Genomic DNA, 16,883 nt, shown 5'->3' with positions numbered 1-16,883 from the left:
AAACTGCCATCAGTTGGGTGACCTTGGCAAGGTACTGAGGTCTCAGGACCTCAGTTTCCTCATCTGTCCAGCCACATGCTCATGGGGCTTTCATGAGGACTAAAAGAAGAAATAGCAAATGGCAGCCATTGTTATCGAAACAGTATACCGTGCCTAAGATATCCAGTGAGGGGCATAACCCAGCCCTCAACCTCCCACCAGTGCCTGGCACAGAGGAACTTGATGCATGCAGGGTGTTGGCAGTGCCCTGGGCCACAGCCAGGAAAAGGGGGGAGAGCTGGAAGTGCTAAGCCTGAGGGGGGGCAAGCACCCTGGTGGGGGCACTGCCAAGGCTCTGGGTCCAGCAGCCCCATCCCCGTTTCCCCCAGAGCAGCCACTGGGAGCAGGCTCCCCCATCCTGAGTACCAGCTGTCTCCAGGCCCACTGCCCACGCCCATCAGGGGGGTGGCCCCAGGCCAAGCTGGCCAAGTGGCCTGCAGCCCAGGGGCCGGCCCAGGGCCAGACAATGTCAATGAGGATCAGCCAGGCTCAGCGAAGTCAAGCAGGTGACTGGCTGGAGGGGCTCTCCTCCATTCAGGGTCATGGACCCTCGGGGGCCCACCAGCTCTCTCCCCTGGGCCAACTCCAAGATGGCTGGGGCCTAGCTGCCCCCTCTCCCATGGTTCCTCCTGGTGTGGACATTCTGGCTGGCATTCAGCCCTGACCACCCTCTCCAGCTACTTCTCCCCAGCTCCCAGAGCACTTGCCCACCAGCTCTCAGTCCTCTGCTCTTGCACATGCTGTGCCCTCTACTGGCACTGCCGTCTGTCCAGTCAATGACCAACACCTCCACCATCAGTGCCTCTCAGAGCCAAGCTGGGGCCCCTTTATTCTCAGGGATGGGAGTCACAGAAAAGGGTTTATTTACACAAGGACCCCCCAGGACAGAACCACTGGCCTTACCCAGTGCGCCATATCCCTGCAAGACTCCAAGGCTCCTCCTGGTCCAGTCTGGGCAGGCAGAAGGGCTGGACTTCAAGGCTGGCACCCCTCCTTCCGCGGCCTGGGCACCCCCCGCCCGGTCAGGCCTCTGGCAAGTCCCCCTGGCAGAAGAGGGCTCCCGGCGTTGCAACGCCTCGAGAGAATCGGCAGCCCCTTCTTCATACGGTGACCTCAGCTTTGCTGTTGGTGCTCAGGTGCCGGGTTCCGCGGCCGGCGCTGCCGTAAAGGCCAGGGGCCTGCGGGCTGAAGGCCTCGGGCAGCTTCTCCACGCTGAACTGGCTCCGGGGCGCGTGGCCCGGCCGTCGCGGCGCGGGAGAGGCGTGAACCTCCAGGTGGCCGCGGGCTGCGGGCCGGACGGGGCGGCCGGCGGTCCAGGCCTTGTAGTGGCCCGATGGGGTGGAGCCGGCGGGGGGCGGGTAGCCCGGGGGGGCCCAGGGGCAGGCGTCGAGCAGCTCAGGCAAGTCCTCGGGGGGCCTCCGGGCTCGCGACGGGAGGGTCAGCGGGGCGGGTTCCGTGGCAGGAAAACGCTGGTAGAAGTCCGGAGCCGAGGCCTCTGCGGGGACAGAGAGCCGTGAGTCGGGGGCGGGGCCAGACCTCGGGGGCGGGGCCAGACCTCGGGGGCAGGGGCAGGTCCCGGGGGGGCCGGGGCCTCAGCGCCTCCCGGCGGGTACAGGCGGCAGAGGCGGGGGTCTCAGGCCCACCCGGGAAGGGTACAGGTACGCCCACCCGGGAAGGGTACAGGCTACGCCCCCCCGGCTCTAGATTCGGCTACCTGGCCCCAGACCCGTGGCCTGATCAGAGAAGGGTGCGGTGCGGCCGAGGCATGGGAGCCGATCGGCGAGGGGGCGATGCGGACGCTGGCTGGAGCTCCGGGAACTTTAGAACTGGGACTCCGAGCCTCACAATCCAAGCGCTTGCACTTCCGGGGGTGCAGTGGGCCCGGCGCTCCCCAGCACAAACCCGGCCTCTCACCTGCGGCCTTGAGCCCGGCTGCCTTGAGGGTGGCGTACTTAGCGAAGTCGGGCTGCAGCGTCACGTTGCCGCCGCCCTGCAGCCGCGGGGCGCGCGGGGGCCCCGCAGTCACCGAACCCAGGGGCACGTTGTTGGGGCGTTTCTTGTCTGGAAGGAGGAGATGAGACTCGGCTCGCTGACCGGAAGACATCCCGCACCTCTTTGCAGCCCACTCCCGGAGGGCAATTAAAGATAACTTGTGAGATGTCTTAGGAACTCATTCCTTCTCTGTCTCCTGACGGCAGAATCTCCAGTACCTCGGACAGGGCCTGGCTCAGAATAAACGTGAATAATAGCAGCCAGCCCTGAGGGGGTGCTCATCTAACGGATGACTTGCCAGCTTGTTCGATTGAAGCCTGGCGCTGGGGCTCAGGATCAGCTTCTCCCAGAGGGGAAGAGAATGTTTGAGGATTGGAACCCATAGTGGGGGGAGGGGAGGTGCTGTCAAGGCTGCGTCGCCAGCAGGAGTCCAAGAGGGAGGCACCAGCCTGAAGGAAAAGGCCTACGAGAGGCCACAGACGCAGGCCAGGGCTCTGGCCCAGGGCTCTGAGCCAGAGCCTAGAACCAGGCAGACCCAGAGTCTGAACTGGGCATCCCTGAATCTGGAATCTTCACAGAGTCCCAAGGCTGGAGGGTGCAGGACCCTGGGAGGGACCCCTGTCCACCACGAGGAGCTGACTAGTTGCCCACTCCCCCCTCAGAGAGGCTGACTAGTCCCCTCACAGAGGCGGGCAGCTCACTTCCATCTGAGAAATGGCTCACAGCCTCAGCGCTCCGGTCCCCTGCTCCCAGGCCCTCCTGACAAGGCGGCTCTGTGCTGTGGATCAACAAAGGCCCGGCCACTAGCCGCCTCACCTGTGCTGTTGTGGGGGGAGCCCCGGGGAAGGCCATCACCCATCTGCACCTGGACACAGCTACCCAGAGGTGGGCCCAGAGGTGGAGGCAGTGGCTCCTGGGGGCTGGGCTGCTTCAGGAGTTCCGTCAGTGTCCTGTGGGGAAAGAGTGGTGACAGGCAGCCTGTTTCCCTGTCAGCCAGGTTTGGCCCATCAGAGGCAGCCCCCGCCATGACTTCTCATTGTGTGGGCAGCTCTTTCAACCCCTTTGGCCTCCCCTCTCCCCGGTGATTAGCCCCAAATATCTAGTTTCTCCTCCCAGACATGACCTGTAGCCCCAACATGGCCAACTCTCAGAGCAGGTCAGGAAACTAAAGGGGTCACGTGTAACCAGGGCCACCTTATTTTCCAAAGGCTCTCCTCCCCATTCTGGAGTCTACTCCCCAAGACCCTCCATGTTGAGCTCCCTCTCTCAACACAAGCATCTGAGCATCTCTGGCTCCTGGACTTTGTGCCACTCCTTCCCCATCTCCTCTGGGAAAACTCCTATTCATTCTTCAAAGCCCACCAGAATCCTTCCTCTACCAGGAAGCCTTTTTTTTTTTTACCTGCCTACCTTCCTCCCCTCTTGCCACAGGGGTTTCTGCTGTGTTCCGGGACTTAGCTACCAGCACAAGCAGGGAGGATGGACAGTGTGGGGAAGGAGGAGCCAGGAGACCCCACAGTGCCAGCCCCGCACCAAAGGCTGTGTGACCTTGAATACCAGGACACCCAGCCTCCACCCAGCTGTGACGGGATCTGACTGAGCCTTCCCCACAGACAGCCAAACCCAGCCTTCAGCCCAGCTGCCTTCAGAGTCCAGAACCCATGATTTTCTCCTCGCTGGGGCCTCAAATGACTGATTCATGCTGAAGCACACTGGAGATGGGACACCTGGGATGGGCGCAGCTTGGCTGCAATGTGGCAGGAGCTGAAGGTCTCCTAGCGCCTGCCTGAGCCGATCCACGTGCCCTGCTCACTCCTTGGCTGCTCACCCCCACGGTCTCATCTCTGAGCACCCACCAGCCAGCTCTCTCAAACACCTAAGCGATTTTCATGCCTCTGAGCCTTTGCACAAACTTTCTCCAGAGATAGACTTGGACACCCCACCAAGCCATCTGAGAAGCCTTCCCTGACCAGCAAGCTCAACAAAGCAGAGGGTGTGACTCGAGGGGAGGAGGGCAGAGGTTCAGAGCACACCCACACACAGCTCCCCAAATAAGAAATCGGAGTCAGGGCACATGGGAGCCTGATGGCCAGACAGAAAACAGCACTGGCCACGGACGCAGCACAACAGGGGTGGCCCGGCTCCTCCTGAAGCACCACTAGGCCTGCTTCCTGGCCCCTGAGGATAAAGTAGGTTCCGGGTGAATGTGTCCCTAGGCTGCCGCAGCCACTCCCCTCCACCATCATGGGCCCTCAGTTTCTGCTGCCCCACTAGGATCAAGGACAGTCCCTGTCCTCTCCCCCTCATCCAGCTCCTGGAGGCTCCAAGCTCAGGAGGCCCAGGCCTTGCTCCTGAAGCATCCAGCACCCAGGGTGAGAGGCACCAGATCGCATGCAGCACAGCAGCTGAAGCCAGGGTTCCAGTCCCGGCTCTGCTTACAGCTGCCTTAGAGCAGGTGGGCTGGGTGGTCTGGAGAGTGAGGGGTCCCATAGAGTGCCAAGGAAGCCCTCCTGCCCCTGACGGAAGTCTAGGAGTGGGGAAGCATTAACACCTAGCCCCACCCAGGCATGGGGGCCTCTCTCCACGGTCACTTTTAAGTACCAGCTTGTCGCACACCGTGTCAGCAGCCCACACACCCAAGGGAGCTGGGCCTGGATGAGCGAGTGAGGAGGGCCCAGGCCCCAGGACATGGGGGTGACTGGGGGCATGTGAGTGTGTATCAGGGTATGGGGTGTAAGTGAAGGTTTAGGTTTGGGACACCGAATCCCAGAGTCCCTTTCCCAGCTGAGGTAGGGAACCTGGGTCCTGTGACCCCCACTTAACACAAAACTCAGAACTCAGACCCACAGCCAAAAGGAACCTGTACCGCACCCAATGCGGATCCCCTTCTACCCAGGGGCACTGAGTGGGGTGAGATGGGGAGGTCTAGAAACACTAGGGAAATAAGGTCAGCCCTGAGTCACAGCTTTGGGGGTGGAGAGGGGGAGTGGGAAGGGAAGCAGGAGGGGAGAGAGCCAAGGGAGCCATAGAAAATGTCCCTTCCCTGGGGACCTGAGATGCCTGACGCTACATCAGTGCACGCCCCCTACCCCAGCGCTAGTTGGGCTCGGGCCCCAGGCCCCCTCCCCTAGGCACGGATTTTGTGCCCTCAGTCGGGCGACCTGCCCTCCCTCCAACTCCGGAAGAGGCCGGAGCCGCGGGGGAAGGCGGCTCAGCACCCAGCTCCCGCCGGAAGGTCAAGGGGAGTCGGAGCGGTTTCGGCTGTCTCGCTCCGTGAAGTGGGTGTGGGGAGAAACAGACCTGGAGATTCAGAAGCAGGGAGGCAAAACCTGGAGGAGGGGGCTGTTGAGACGACCGGAGGTTCCAGAGGGTCAGGAAGAACGAAGGCTCGTGAGGGGGAGCCCACCCGGCAGGCTGGCCGTCCAGGGGGTTGGGAGGGGATCCCGGGCCCCGGCCCCGGGCCGCGCGCGCTCACCTGGTCACGGCGCGCCGCGCGCGCGGGCTGTGCGCCCTCTCCAGGCCCAGGCGCGCCCCGATGCCGGCTAGCACCAGCAGCGCGGCGACGCCGCACACCGCGTAGACGGCCGTGTGGCTGCGTTCGCGGCCCGGGTCCCGGGGTGCGGCGGCGTCGCGGGCGCGCGCGGGCGGCCGGCCAGTCTGCACCCAGGCCGGCGTGTCGTAGTTGGAGCAGCGGCTCTGGTCCAGGCGCCGCGGCCCGTCGTGGCAGCAGAAGCGGTAGCCGCACGTGCCGCAGCAGAAGTTGTAGGCGCCCGAGCTGCAGTTGAAGGGCGGGTCCCACTGACCCATCACGTCGTAGTAGCCGCGGCAGCGGTCGCCCCCGGCTGGGGCTGCTGTGCCGGGAGCCGCCGGCTCCTGCGCCTCGGGGGCCCCCGCGCGGCCCGACGGCGGCCGCGCCAGCAGCAGCGCCAGCCCGAGCCCGAGCCCGAGCCCGAGCCCCGGCTGCCCGCGGCGGCCGCGCAGCCTCGGCGCACCGGCCCGCTCCATCGGGCCCGCGCCTTCGGCTACAGCACCCGGCGCATGGCGGCGCGCTGCGGCTCCGTCCCGCCGCGCTCCGGGCCCGCTGGTCCGCGCCCGCTGGGATCGCGCCCACCTCGCCGCCCTGCCGCTGGCTCCTGGAGGACACCGCCTCTGTCGTCAGCTTCCCGCGAGGACCCCAGGCCCTGGGCCGGGGTTCGGTCTGGGCCTCGCGGGGCCTCGTCTCCGGTGGGCGCGTACTCTTCGCAGGCTCACCTCGGACTCGAGCCGGCCAGTTGGCGCCCTGGGACTGACCCCACCCCCGGGCCGGGCGGTGGGTCCTCTCCTGCGCGCGGTCCCGGCCCGGCGGGTGTGCGAGTCCCGGTCCTATCGGGGGCGGCGGGCCGCCGGATTCCGCTGCCTTCCCGCCGCCCGCTCCGCGCTGCCCGCGCTCTGGCTGCGGCTCCGGCTCCGCGCGGGCTCGGGCGGGCGGGGGAGGGAGAGAGCGGGGGAAGGAGGGCAGGCGGGAGGGAGGCAGGGCCGGGGGAGGAGCGCGGCCGCGGCGGCGGGAGGGCGGTGGCACGGCGGGCTCCGCACCGGCGGAGCGCCCCACCGAGACCCTCCCCGAAGGCCCGCCGCGAGCGATCCTCGGAACGGGCGCTCCAGGGCGCTCAGCCCAAGGCTCTCGGGACTGTTCCTTCGGACACGAGGCCCTCCGCGGGAGCGCTTGTGTTTACAGGTGCGGGGACTGAAGGGACCGGGCAGCCCTGGCGGGTCGCTGTTGTCCCCCATCCTCCCCGTGCCCTCCGCCAGTTCCGATCCAGACACAAGTGTGGCTTGAGGCAGGGCCATTCCCTTCTGCGCGCCTCGATGTTCTGGCTGTTAAATGGGAAGGAAACTTCCAGCAGAACCTCAGCAGAAGGCCAAGTTTAGGTCCCCTCCTGGCTGCCTCGGGTTCAGTGTTAACCCTGGGACATGAACCTGGGTCCCAGAACTTCCTGGACGCTGGGCTGGGGTCCTGCAGTGGGTGGCCACACGTCTATGAGCGATGGACATGGCCTAGTCCGGAGCTCCCTGGATCTCTCCTGCCAGCCCAGGTGAGAAAGGGAGGAGATTGGTTTACCCGCAGGGACCCCGCCTTGGGGCAGAGCCCTTGTCAGACACTGCGCCCTGGTCCCCACTGGACCCTCAGGTCCTTTCTCAAGCCCCGGGGTAGGGGTAGGGGCCGGGAGGGAACCTACTCAGAGCACTACTCAGTTATGATTCTGAAGTTGGTTTTAACTGCAGAATGTGATCCGAGCAACCCAGGTGAGCTGCCTTGCTTTTCCCTGCCTCAGTTTCTCATTTTAACACCAGGAACTGCCTCTTCTGGCGGGGAGGGGTCAGTGTGGGACCTCCCACTGTCTAGATGAGAGCATTAGGGGGGCACTGACTGCGGGCGCGTTTCCTGGTGTCCTCACACATCTGCTGAATGAATGAAGTGACTCTAGCCTCTGGTTTCAGATGAAGAATTTGGGCTCCTTGGGTCCTTCCTGCTCCCTCTTGCATCCTGTCTTCACTCAGTAACTGGGATCAGCTTATAAAAATGGAGGAGGTGGAGGCAGGAAGGAGACAGATTTACATTTAAAGGAGGATCAGGTTTTCTGTTGATGAGATGAGGGGCTGACAGACTAATTTCAGGGCTAAGACAGGAAGGAGGGTGACCTCCCTACAAAGCCCTCCCCCATTCCTTGTGCCCTGGCCAAAAACAGACTGCTCCTCTCTCCTCCACCCACAAACATGCTTTGGATCCAGCCCAGAAGACCCTACCCTACTAAAAGGCTTTATTACAATTTTAGAGAAAAAAGAAAATAGATGAACAAAGGGATAAAATGAAATTGCCTTAGTCCCATTACCAGGGAAAACTGATGCTTTACATACTGCTTTATAACTGGTTTTTCATTTACTTTTTGCTGTCAAACTTTCAGTATATTATTCTGCTTTAGAACTTTATATTTTCTGGTGCATCCTTTGCTGCTTCCTTAGCTGGTATTCCTAGAAATGGAATCCATGGCACAGACTATCTAGTTTGTATCAATGCCCCCAAGACACACTGCCAAGCAGCCCTCTAGGTCACTGAGTCTCGGAGGGTAGCTGCTTCTCCCCTCTTTCCCACCCTATTACTGGGCACTAGGTTTCAAGAGGCTTGTCACTGCTCCCTGGGACTGTGACCTCTTCCCGGGTAATATGACCCTGTTGGACCCAGAGCAAGTCTTCTAATGCTCTGCTTCTCCCTGGGCCCCTCTCCTGACCCTACTTTCTTTGCATCATTGGATGCTCTGCCCAGCTTCCACCCCAAGTTTACTGCAATCAGGATATATGTCTCCATTTAGCCAATGAAGGAGCTGGATTCCAGGCACCCCTCTACCATACCCCCAAGGGACTGATGTCTAACCTCCAACTCCTCCCCACATCCATGGCTTCCTCCCCATCTCAGTCTGGTTCAGTGGTCAGCCAGGAACCATAGATGCCCACATCTGGGTCCATGCCAGGCACTCAATGCCCTCTCCATGTGAACACTCAGCCTTGGGGTGGGGGATGACACAGAGAGGGCAAAGCCAAAGAGAGACCACAGCTGACTGGCTGAGCCCTGGGGTCTGACCATCCACTCAGCTGACACTGTCCCCCAGGTGCCCAGCCATGTGCTGGGCAAGGGGATCTAGAGACAGAGTAGTCCAGTTAAGGGAGGACCCCTTTGTCCAAGCTGCCCTCCCTGGACCCTGGGATCTCTCTCCATGACAAGGCACCAGAGCACCGGCCTCTCGTCTCCACTGCCCGCCGCCCCCAAGCCTGTATCGCCAAAAGTCATCCATTGATCCAGGCTTAAAATAACCCCTGGCATCTGCAGCAAACCCCATGGGGCAGGCGGAGGAGCCGAGTCGCTGTTCATGAAGGGCACCTGCCCTGCCCCCAGCTCCGAAAGCTGGGATCTGGAGTATGTGGGTATCTGAGTGTGCTCGAGAACATGAGTGAGAGTGTACACGTCTGGGGCTGGCACGGCTGTGAGGGCCTTCATTGCACGTGGGCATGTATGTATGTGTGTGTGGCAGTGTGAATGTGCCTGTGCACAACCCTCCCTGTTGAGTACTCGCCTGGTGCCCAGGTCTGGCTGGGCAGGGCTCAGGGTCCTGAGAGGAGAGATCGGGGACGTACATTAAGAACCTGGCTTGGGCCTCAGCATCCGGATTCTAGGTGGTAGGTAACCAGTCTGCCCAGCCTTCCTAGAGAGAAACCCAAGACCCCGGGACGGGGAATGACTTGTGGTGACTGGCACACAGCCTGGAAGGGCCGGAGTCTGGCCTGGAACCTGCACTGTGTGCCCCAAACCTACCTTCTGACCAGTTCAGTACAGAGAAAGCAGCTAGAGGCCCCTGGCCCAGAGGCCTGGCAGCACTCCCAATGCCTAACACCTGGCACATCAACGCCTCCATGAAGCCCTGGGCCCTCTCACGAGTTGTTTCTTCCTGGAATGCCTTTCCAGCCCCTCACACTGAGAGCTCCTATCTATCCTTCACTTCGGATACAGACTTAGGTGAGTTGGAATTCCGGCTCTAATAAGACCGATGAACATTTCTGGGCCTCAGATCTCTCATCTGCAAGATGGGCTGCTAGCTCTTCTTCTGCATGGCTGCAGGGAGAGGTCAACGGGTCTCTGGTTGAACAACATCGGAGCCTGCAGCCTTTTGGGAACCCCCACCACAGCTGTGCTAAGAAGACGGTGATTCCACCGTGGGTGCCCTCTGTGAGTCATTGCCAAGCCCATCTTGCTCCCATTTCGTCTATGGTGGAAGGTTACCCAAGAAGCAGACGTTGCAGGGGACCATGGATTCCCTGCTAGTGCAGATGCCGAAGAATGTACGTTGGGGGGGAGGTCTGCAGGGGAGGACCCGAGGCTCCTTTGTCTCCCTGAGAGGCAGTTCGTGACTCAGGCTCCAGCTGCCTGTGGGAGGGACCGGACGCGCGCGCGCTCCTGAGGTCGCGAGGGAGCGGGGGTGGGGGTGGGGGTGATTGGGAGGTGGCGGCTGGCGCTGGGTGCTGGAGCTCAGCTTCCCTTCTCAAACCCGCGTGCACGCACCAAGGTGCAAGTCTGGAGCTGCCCACCGTGACCTTAGAGCGGAAACAGACCCAGAGAGGACAGTGTTCGGCGGAGGCCATCCCGCGCCTCCACCCTGGACAGGTGCGCTCTGCCCCGCCAGCCTGCCGGTTCCTAGGACATAGCTCTGAGGTCAGCTCCGAGCACGGAGCGCCGAGCCGGAGGAGGGGGACAGAGCGGGGGAGGCCATCTCTCCACAGAGTCGGGGCCAAGTCCCTGCATTTGGACCCCTCCCGGCTCGGGTCGAGGTCCTCGGGCCTCGTTTGAGGACGGGGACCCCGCGTGAGCGCGGCGGTCCGGAGTTTGGAGTCTACAGGTGATCTCGGTGCCTTGCTGCTTCACGACCTCCCGTTTTCCCTGCAGGTGGGCCTTGAACCCACCCCTTCTACCAGCTCCTGGCCCCGCCCCTTTCCTGCTACCCCGAGGCTTGGGGTTCCTCGGCCCCACCTCCCTCCTTGACCCCGCCCTCGTCACGCCTCTAGCCCTGGCCCCACCCCCTCCCTCCCGCAGCCCCGCCTTCCGGTGCCCGAACGCAGGCGGTCCAGGTGCCCCGGGTCTCGCTGACCGCAGGAGCCGCCGACATAGACTTTCACCTGCGCCAGAGTCGTCGGCACCGTCCTGGATCCATGCAGGACGCCCGGGGCTGGTCCTCAGATTCTCTGCAGCTCAGGGGAGTGAAGAGATGCTCAAGAGGCCCGGTGGGCCCCGGGAACCCATGCAGAGTCCCCCGAAGAGGACGAGCCAGAACACAGGCGTCTGTGTCCTCCTGGCTTCTCCTCGATTCTCCGTGTGACCCTGGGCAGTTGTTCCTACCACCCACCCCCCTGCAACCCGCCTTCCCCACCTCCAGGTCTGGATCAGGCAGCTGGGGAGCCGGCAGAGAGTGGAGAGAGGTCAGATTTCGGTTCTCGGTAATGGAGAATTTGGCCTGAGTCACTGACAACAGAGAAGATGGGAGTGGGCTCCCACCTTGTGCCTAGGGGAGGGCTAAAGGGTCTGGAGGTGACAGAAAGGGTGAGACCGAGCAATGGAGCTGAAGGAGCGCGTGCTCCCAGAGGTGGGTGCCCCTGGGTGCCACAGGGCGGGAGTGGCCACAGGGAAGGTTCTGACAGTCTCACCTGGCACTCAGCGGCCGTGTGCCCAAAGTCTCCAGCCCCTTCCCCTGCCCCGACTTCTCTGCACCTTTGCACGCAGCTCCCTGGGCCAGGAATGCCCTTTCTCTGCTCTGTTCCAGCAAGACAGCTCTGCAGGACTCAGGGCATATCTCCTACTTTCCAAAGCTCTCTAAATGCTGAATTATCACACACAAACACACCCCTCTCCCTTCTCCGTGCCCCCCACCGCACCTGCTTGGAGCATTCCCTGGCTCTGGCCGGGATCACCCTGTCCTGCTGTTGTGTCCCGCTCTGTTTCTCCCACTGGAGTAGGACCTAATGGCGGGGTCTGAGGCTGACCTCCTGGCACTGACCAGCATGGTCCTGGCACAACGCAGGCATGCTGGGATCTGGGATCAACGGGGGCAGTAAACAGATGACAATGGGAGATGGGAGTGGTAACTCCTGAGACCAGAGCCTCAGGCCAGCTCTGGGAAACTCACATGGGGCGGGGGGAGAATTTCTGAGGGTTGGGGGGCTCTGGGCAGAAAAGTATCTGCATCCCAGGGAAGGAAGTCAGTAGAGGCACTCATGAGGTGGAGCCCCTACTTGCCAAATGGCCTCTTTAATCTTGGACAGTTGGTTGGCCCGCAGGTTCTGTTTTGCATGTAGCAGACAGGACCCAAGAGATGCCACAGCTTCTAAAGGCAAGGGCTGTGTGAGACCATCCCTGCCAGGACAGAGGGAGGTTAGGGGTCACGTCCCTCCTTCTGGCCTCACCAGCTGGGCCTCCCCACCCCCACCTTGAGCCAGGAGCCAGGGCTGCCAGGCAGGAAGTGAGAGGTGCCTGCAGGAAGCCCCAGGAGGAACTGAGACTTCAGCCAGCCCCGCCCCCACCTGCAGGGCCCTGGGGACCTTGGGGACACCTGACCCTGCACCAGGAAAATCTAGCCAGAAACAGGCTGGGGAAGGGGGGCTACTTCCCTGGGTTCCGATCTGAGGAAGCAGCTTTGCCAGTCTATCTTGGATCCTTCTTACTGCAGAAAGAGACCAGATAGGGAGGAAAATCTTTGAGTCGAGATGAAAATAAAGAGCAAAGCCTGGAACCAATGCCTGGAGTCTGCAGCTCCCGGGTCTGCTCCTGGGACCTTCTGGCCAGAGGGTGCCCAAGTCTAGCCCAGCTCCACCACTGCTGATTGTATCTTGGGCCAGGTCCCTCCACCTCTCTGGGCCTTTTCTTTCCTATCTGCAAAATGAGCCATATAATCCCTGCTCAGGAACATGAACTGGTCCAGATTTTCAGGAAAGCAGTTTGACCAAAAGGGCTCTAAAAAAGGCCAAGGCCTTTTTAAAGCAACAACTCTCCTTCCAGGAAACAGAGACTCAGGGTCCTCATCTGTAAACTGGAGGTGAGGAGTGGGGATCCTCTAGGTTCCCTTCCAGTCCTTGGAGGGCCACAGGCCAGGAGGAGAGCTTTGCATCCAACCGCCACCTCCGTTTTTCAGAAAAGGAAACTGAGACTGGACTAGGGGTTCAGTGGGGACACAGTGGTGCCAGAGGGTTTGCATGTCTGGGCCCCAGGGGCCTGCACCAACTTGTGTCACCGCCAGGGCCCACCCCGTGGCTGTGGTAGCAAAGGTGGGGAGGGAGACGGGGGTGGCTGAGAACAGCTCAGGCTCCCCCAACTCTGAGAGGCAGAGAAATGGAAAGTTGGGCCCATTCTGGGCCTGCCCCGACCCTCCTGCCTACAGCCCTCACCCTGACCTCACCTCAGCCACCTGGTGGCTGGGGGGATGGGGGGAGGCATCTGAGATGTGTTCAGGATGGAGAGAAGAGACTCAGATGTGGCTGTCTGGTTCTGGGGGGCGCCAAACGGTGCAAGCCGCTGACTATCTTCTGAGCTGGGAAAGGGCTGGGCTGGAAGGGCAGGTGTCTACTGGGCAGCTCTGATGGGCAGGTCAGGGACAGATGGACAGAGAGCTGATGCATGGAAAAGAACATGGTCAAGGTGGGAATCCTCTGGCAGTCCAGGGGTTACAACTCCAAACTCTCACTGACAAGGGAATGGGCTCCATCTCTGTTAAGGGAACTAAGATCCCACAAGGCGTGCAGCATGGCCCAAAAAAGAGAAAATAATATGGTCAGGACCCTACAAAGGGGACAACATGGTGCTCAGAATACCGTCTTCTGACTTCCCAATCCCTTGCCCCTTCCAAAGGTGCTAAACTGTGACAAAGTCCAAGGCCACAGTCCAGGATAGAGTCCAGGTCAGGAGGATCTAACCCTCCTGATCGCAGGAGGTTTGGCAGGAAAGCCAGTAGCTGACTGAGTGCACAGCGTGGTCCAGAACTGAAAGAGAGGGTCTTGATTCCAGGCCCCAGGGCAGGGGGCACCATGGTCAGAGGAACAGTTCCACTGGGGTGGTGGGTGCCTGACTTGGGGAGGACAGGCCACAGAGTGAAGGGCACTCAAAGGACATCAGGTCCAGCTGGTTCAAGGCCTCAGGCCTGCCCTGGCCTCCTAACTAAGGAGCCTCCTGCAGGTCCTGGGCCCCGCCCTGTATACAGCTCTGCCTGCCCCGGAGGCCGCTAGCGCTCCAGGTGGGCTCATGCTGTCAGCATACCACCAGTGTGCAATTGCACTCCAGCCCCACAGGCTCCAGACTTCCTCCCAAGAGTGAGCCTGGGGCTCTGGAAGCTGCCACCAGGGCAAAAATGGCATCACAGATCTTAGCAGATAGGCCAAGCTCAGGGCTGACCCTAGGATACAGATACCCAAGAACCAGCACAATTCAGGCTATTTCTTAAACTCATCTTGTACTAAATCCCAAAGCAAACCGGTCAGTTGGTTACTCACTGCTGCCATTTGCATTGGTTTAAAAGCGGGACAGCTCCGAGAGCAAGTATTAAATACAACCCAGCTACAAATTAAGCATCCTCCTACTCAATGCTTTCCTAGATTCATTCTGGTTTATGGTGGTTTCCCCAAGCTTAAAGGAAAACTCTACTCAGAGTATCCCAACCACTCAAAAAGCACAGAGCTCAGCCATGACCTTTGAGGACTTGGACAGATGGTATGAGTTTATTTTGTGTATTTGTGCTCACTCAGATCAGATCAGATCAGATCAGTCTCTCAGTCATGTCCGACTCTTTGTGACCCCATGGAATGTAACCCACCAGGCTCCTCTGTCCATGGGATTCTCCAGGCAAGAGTACTGGAGTGGGTTGCCATTTCCTCCTCCAGGGGATCTTCCCAACCCAGGGATCAAACCCGCCTCTCTTAATGTCTCCTGCATTAGATTCTTTACCTCTAGCGCCACCTGGGCAGCCCAGTATGAGTTTAAGCCAATGCTAACATGCGGTACAATGCCATGCAGTCCAAACCCTGTGGTCTGTGTGCCTGTAGCTCTGCAGGGTTAGCTGGGGAGCAGGTGGGCTCCCAGAAGGGACAGTGGGCACCGGAGTAAAGAACTGAATTCAGCCTCCAAGTCCGGCTGGTGGCCCACAGAGAGGGTGGGGGCCACCTCCTGCCCTCCTCGGTCGCTACTGTAGCTCAGGCCCGGCCGTCTTGGTGGTCACCAGCTCAGTGGAACCCAGCTCTGTGGCTGGCACAGGGACGCTGTGGGTAGGTGGGGTGGCCGCTAGGTCTTCACTGGGCAGAAGCCAGATGGGAGCCGTGGCATCCAGGGTTCCGGGGGAGAGTGTGGTATCAACATCCAGGGGCTCTGGGTGGGGGGGGGGGGGGTTGCGGGTGGTGCAGAGTCAGGATTGGCTCGCAGCCGTCCCCACCCACTGTTCTGGAAGCCTCCCTGGCGGGACAGCCCTCTGACTGATGGGAGAGAAGTCAGTTGATAAAGCCCCACTGGTGGGATGGGGAGGGGTGGCACGTGATGGGTCCTCAGGATGGGAAGTTTCTAGAGCTGGTTGGCAAAATGCCAGTGCTGACAGAGGGCAAGGAGAGGTGGGAACCAGTCTGGTTGTCCCAGAGAGAGGGTAGGATAGGCCACTCCCCACCCCCCAACCCTCAACTGGGCTCCCCAGCCTTGGGTTTCTTCCTCACACAGATCTGGGACGTTAGAGCTGTGTCCCTCGCCTGGACTGGGGGTCTCTGGCCGGACTATTTCTCTCCACTCGGCCTTGCCTCTTTCAGACCATCCCTACCCCTTCACCCACCCCTCCTCGGACCCCTCAAGGGCCATGCCTCCCCTCCGTCGGCCCCCAACCCTCTCCGGTCCCCTAGACGAGGAACTTACTGTCTGGGTCTCCGTCCGGGGCCTCCGGGACCTCCGCGGCCTCCGGAGCCTCGGGGACCACCGCCGCTCCCGGCTGCCGCCGCCGGCGCTTCCAGGTCACCAGCCCGAGCAGGGCCAGGGCCAGCGCAAGGCCCAGCAGCGCGGGGGCCCCGAAGAGCAGCGCAGGGAGAGGCAGCGCCGCTTCGGCCTCCGCGGGGGTCCCCGGGCCCGCCGACTCCTGCGGCTGCTGCGCCGTCCCGGGCGCCAGGCTGCTCGGGTCGCCTGCTGGAGGGGACGGGCAGGGGGAGCAGGGGGCGGAGGGAAGGGGGGTGTGGGGAGGGGGAGGGCCGGAGGAAGGTGAGGCTGGGCCGCGGAAGAGGGGGACGGCCGGGCGGGGCAGCGCAGGCCGAGGGGGTGAGAGGGGGCCGTGAGGGCCACGCGCCGACGGCTGGTCCCCCTCCAGGCCCCCGGCTCACATTCCCCACCCCACCTTGCCAGTTAACCCGAGGCCCCCGCCCCCTCCCCACGTCCTGGGACAGGGCGGCGGCGGGTGGGTGGGGAGGGCATGCCTGTGACTCCGAGCATCACCCTCCTTCCCGCTCCAGGGCTGCCCCGTGCGCGCGCGCCATGCGTCGGCGCGGCTCGACTCTTACCCAGTCTAGGCCCCGTCGTCCGGAGGAGACTGCAGGCCACACAGTTGCGGACCAGCGGGTCGAAGCACTGGGTCTGCAGGCACTGCGTGGGTGCCGGCCGGTCCTTGCCCCGCAGGCTTCTCCGCCCTCGCTGCATGCTGCCTGAGCCTCTAGCCTTCTGCGCGCACCCCCGCCGCCGCCGGCACCGAGTCTGGGCTCTGCTGCCCCGCGGGGAGGAAACCGGGCGGGGCGCCACCCACCCCGCCCCAGCCCGCCCTCCTGCCTGCTGGAGTGGGACCACTCAGCCCGTGGACCAGCACCCCAGACCCTCTGTGGTTTCTCCATTCAACCATCACCCCTAGACAGCCATGGGGCGGGCTCTATTCTGGGTGCTGAAATCAGGCTGGGACTGAGACCCAGGGGCTTGATCTTGGGGCACAGAGGATGGGCCCCTTAAGCAGGACACAGAGCTCTGGGGTGGCGTCCCCAAGGCCAGCCTGTAGTCCCAGGCCATCCTCTCCGGTCCTCTTCCCCTTCCTGCCTCCTCCTTCAGGGAGCCCTCCTGTCCTTCTCAGGCAGCGCTGGTCAGTTTGTCAAACACAACCGGGCGCCCACACTGCCGCAGGCCCCCTGGGGGACTCCCACACCAGGAGGTGGCAATGGGGGAGGCAGTGCCTCTCCGCCGCAGCATCACCGAAGGTGATCCCCACGGAGGGGACAGGGAAACTTCATGGACAGGGCAACTTTATGGACAGAACGAGCAGGTGTTTGCTAGATGGAGTGAGGTC

The 16,883-nt window shown here is 62.0% G+C and overlaps 2 protein-coding genes across 4 annotated transcripts; both read right to left on the bottom strand.

The window, feature by feature from the left end:
- Window positions 1–975: 975 nt before the first annotated feature.
- On the bottom strand, window positions 976–6,496 carry SHISA8 (shisa family member 8). Its single transcript, XM_044942493.1, has 4 exons — window positions 5,507–6,496; window positions 2,848–2,981; window positions 1,954–2,100; window positions 976–1,534 (listed from the first exon to the last, which is right to left on the bottom strand). The coding sequence occupies exons 1-4, from the start codon at window positions 6,034–6,036 to the stop codon at window positions 1,140–1,142; spliced, it is 1,206 nt and encodes a 401-aa protein (XP_044798428.1). The 5' UTR covers window positions 6,037–6,496; the 3' UTR covers window positions 976–1,139.
- A 7,944-nt stretch (window positions 6,497–14,440) lies between these two features.
- On the bottom strand, window positions 14,441–16,560 carry TNFRSF13C (TNF receptor superfamily member 13C). Of its 3 annotated transcripts, none has more exons than XM_025282774.2 (3): window positions 16,117–16,560; window positions 15,485–15,826; window positions 14,441–14,956 (listed from the first exon to the last, which is right to left on the bottom strand). In XM_025282774.2, exons 1-3 carry the CDS (start codon window positions 16,250–16,252, stop codon window positions 14,775–14,777), a joined length of 660 nt encoding a protein of 219 aa, XP_025138559.2. In that variant the 5' UTR covers window positions 16,253–16,560; the 3' UTR covers window positions 14,441–14,774. The 3 variants fall into 3 exon arrangements, with proteins under 3 accessions (XP_025138559.2, XP_025138561.2, XP_025138560.2); XM_025282776.2 differs by having other exon boundaries at window positions 15,485–15,745; window positions 16,117–16,557; XM_025282775.2 differs by having other exon boundaries at window positions 15,485–15,748; window positions 16,117–16,556.
- Window positions 16,561–16,883: the final 323 nt, after the last annotated feature.

Source organism: Bubalus bubalis, chromosome 4, assembly GCF_019923935.1.
Source record: "Bubalus bubalis isolate 160015118507 breed Murrah chromosome 4, NDDB_SH_1, whole genome shotgun sequence".
Taxonomy (NCBI): domain Eukaryota; kingdom Metazoa; phylum Chordata; class Mammalia; order Artiodactyla; family Bovidae; genus Bubalus; species Bubalus bubalis.
This window is presented reverse-complemented; position numbering and strand designations above follow the sequence as displayed.

Bases quoted from the DNA above. Each gene is read 5' to 3' on its own strand.
- SHISA8 (XM_044942493.1), bottom strand. From the start codon at position 6,036: ATGGAGCGGGCCGGTGCGCCGAGGCTGCGCGGCCGCCGCGGGCAGCCG. The intron at 2,101-2,847 runs GTGAGGCGGCTA...TCCTCCTTCCAG, and splicing joins CTCCCCCCACAACAGCACAG to ACAAGAAACGCCCCAACAAC. The intron at 1,535-1,953 runs GTGAGAGGCCGG...CTGTCCCCGCAG, and splicing joins AGCCGGGCTCAAGGCCGCAG to AGGCCTCGGCTCCGGACTTC.
- TNFRSF13C (XM_025282774.2), bottom strand. From the start codon at position 16,252: ATGCAGCGAGGGCGGAGAAGCCTGCGGGGCAAGGACCGGCCGGCACCC. The intron at 15,827-16,116 runs GTAAGAGTCGAG...TCCGCGGCCCAG, and splicing joins GACGACGGGGCCTAGACTGG to CCTCACCTTCCTCCGGCCCT. The intron at 14,957-15,484 runs GTAAGTTCCTCG...CCCCCCACCCAG, and splicing joins CCCGGACGGAGACCCAGACA to AGCCCCTGGATGTTGATACC.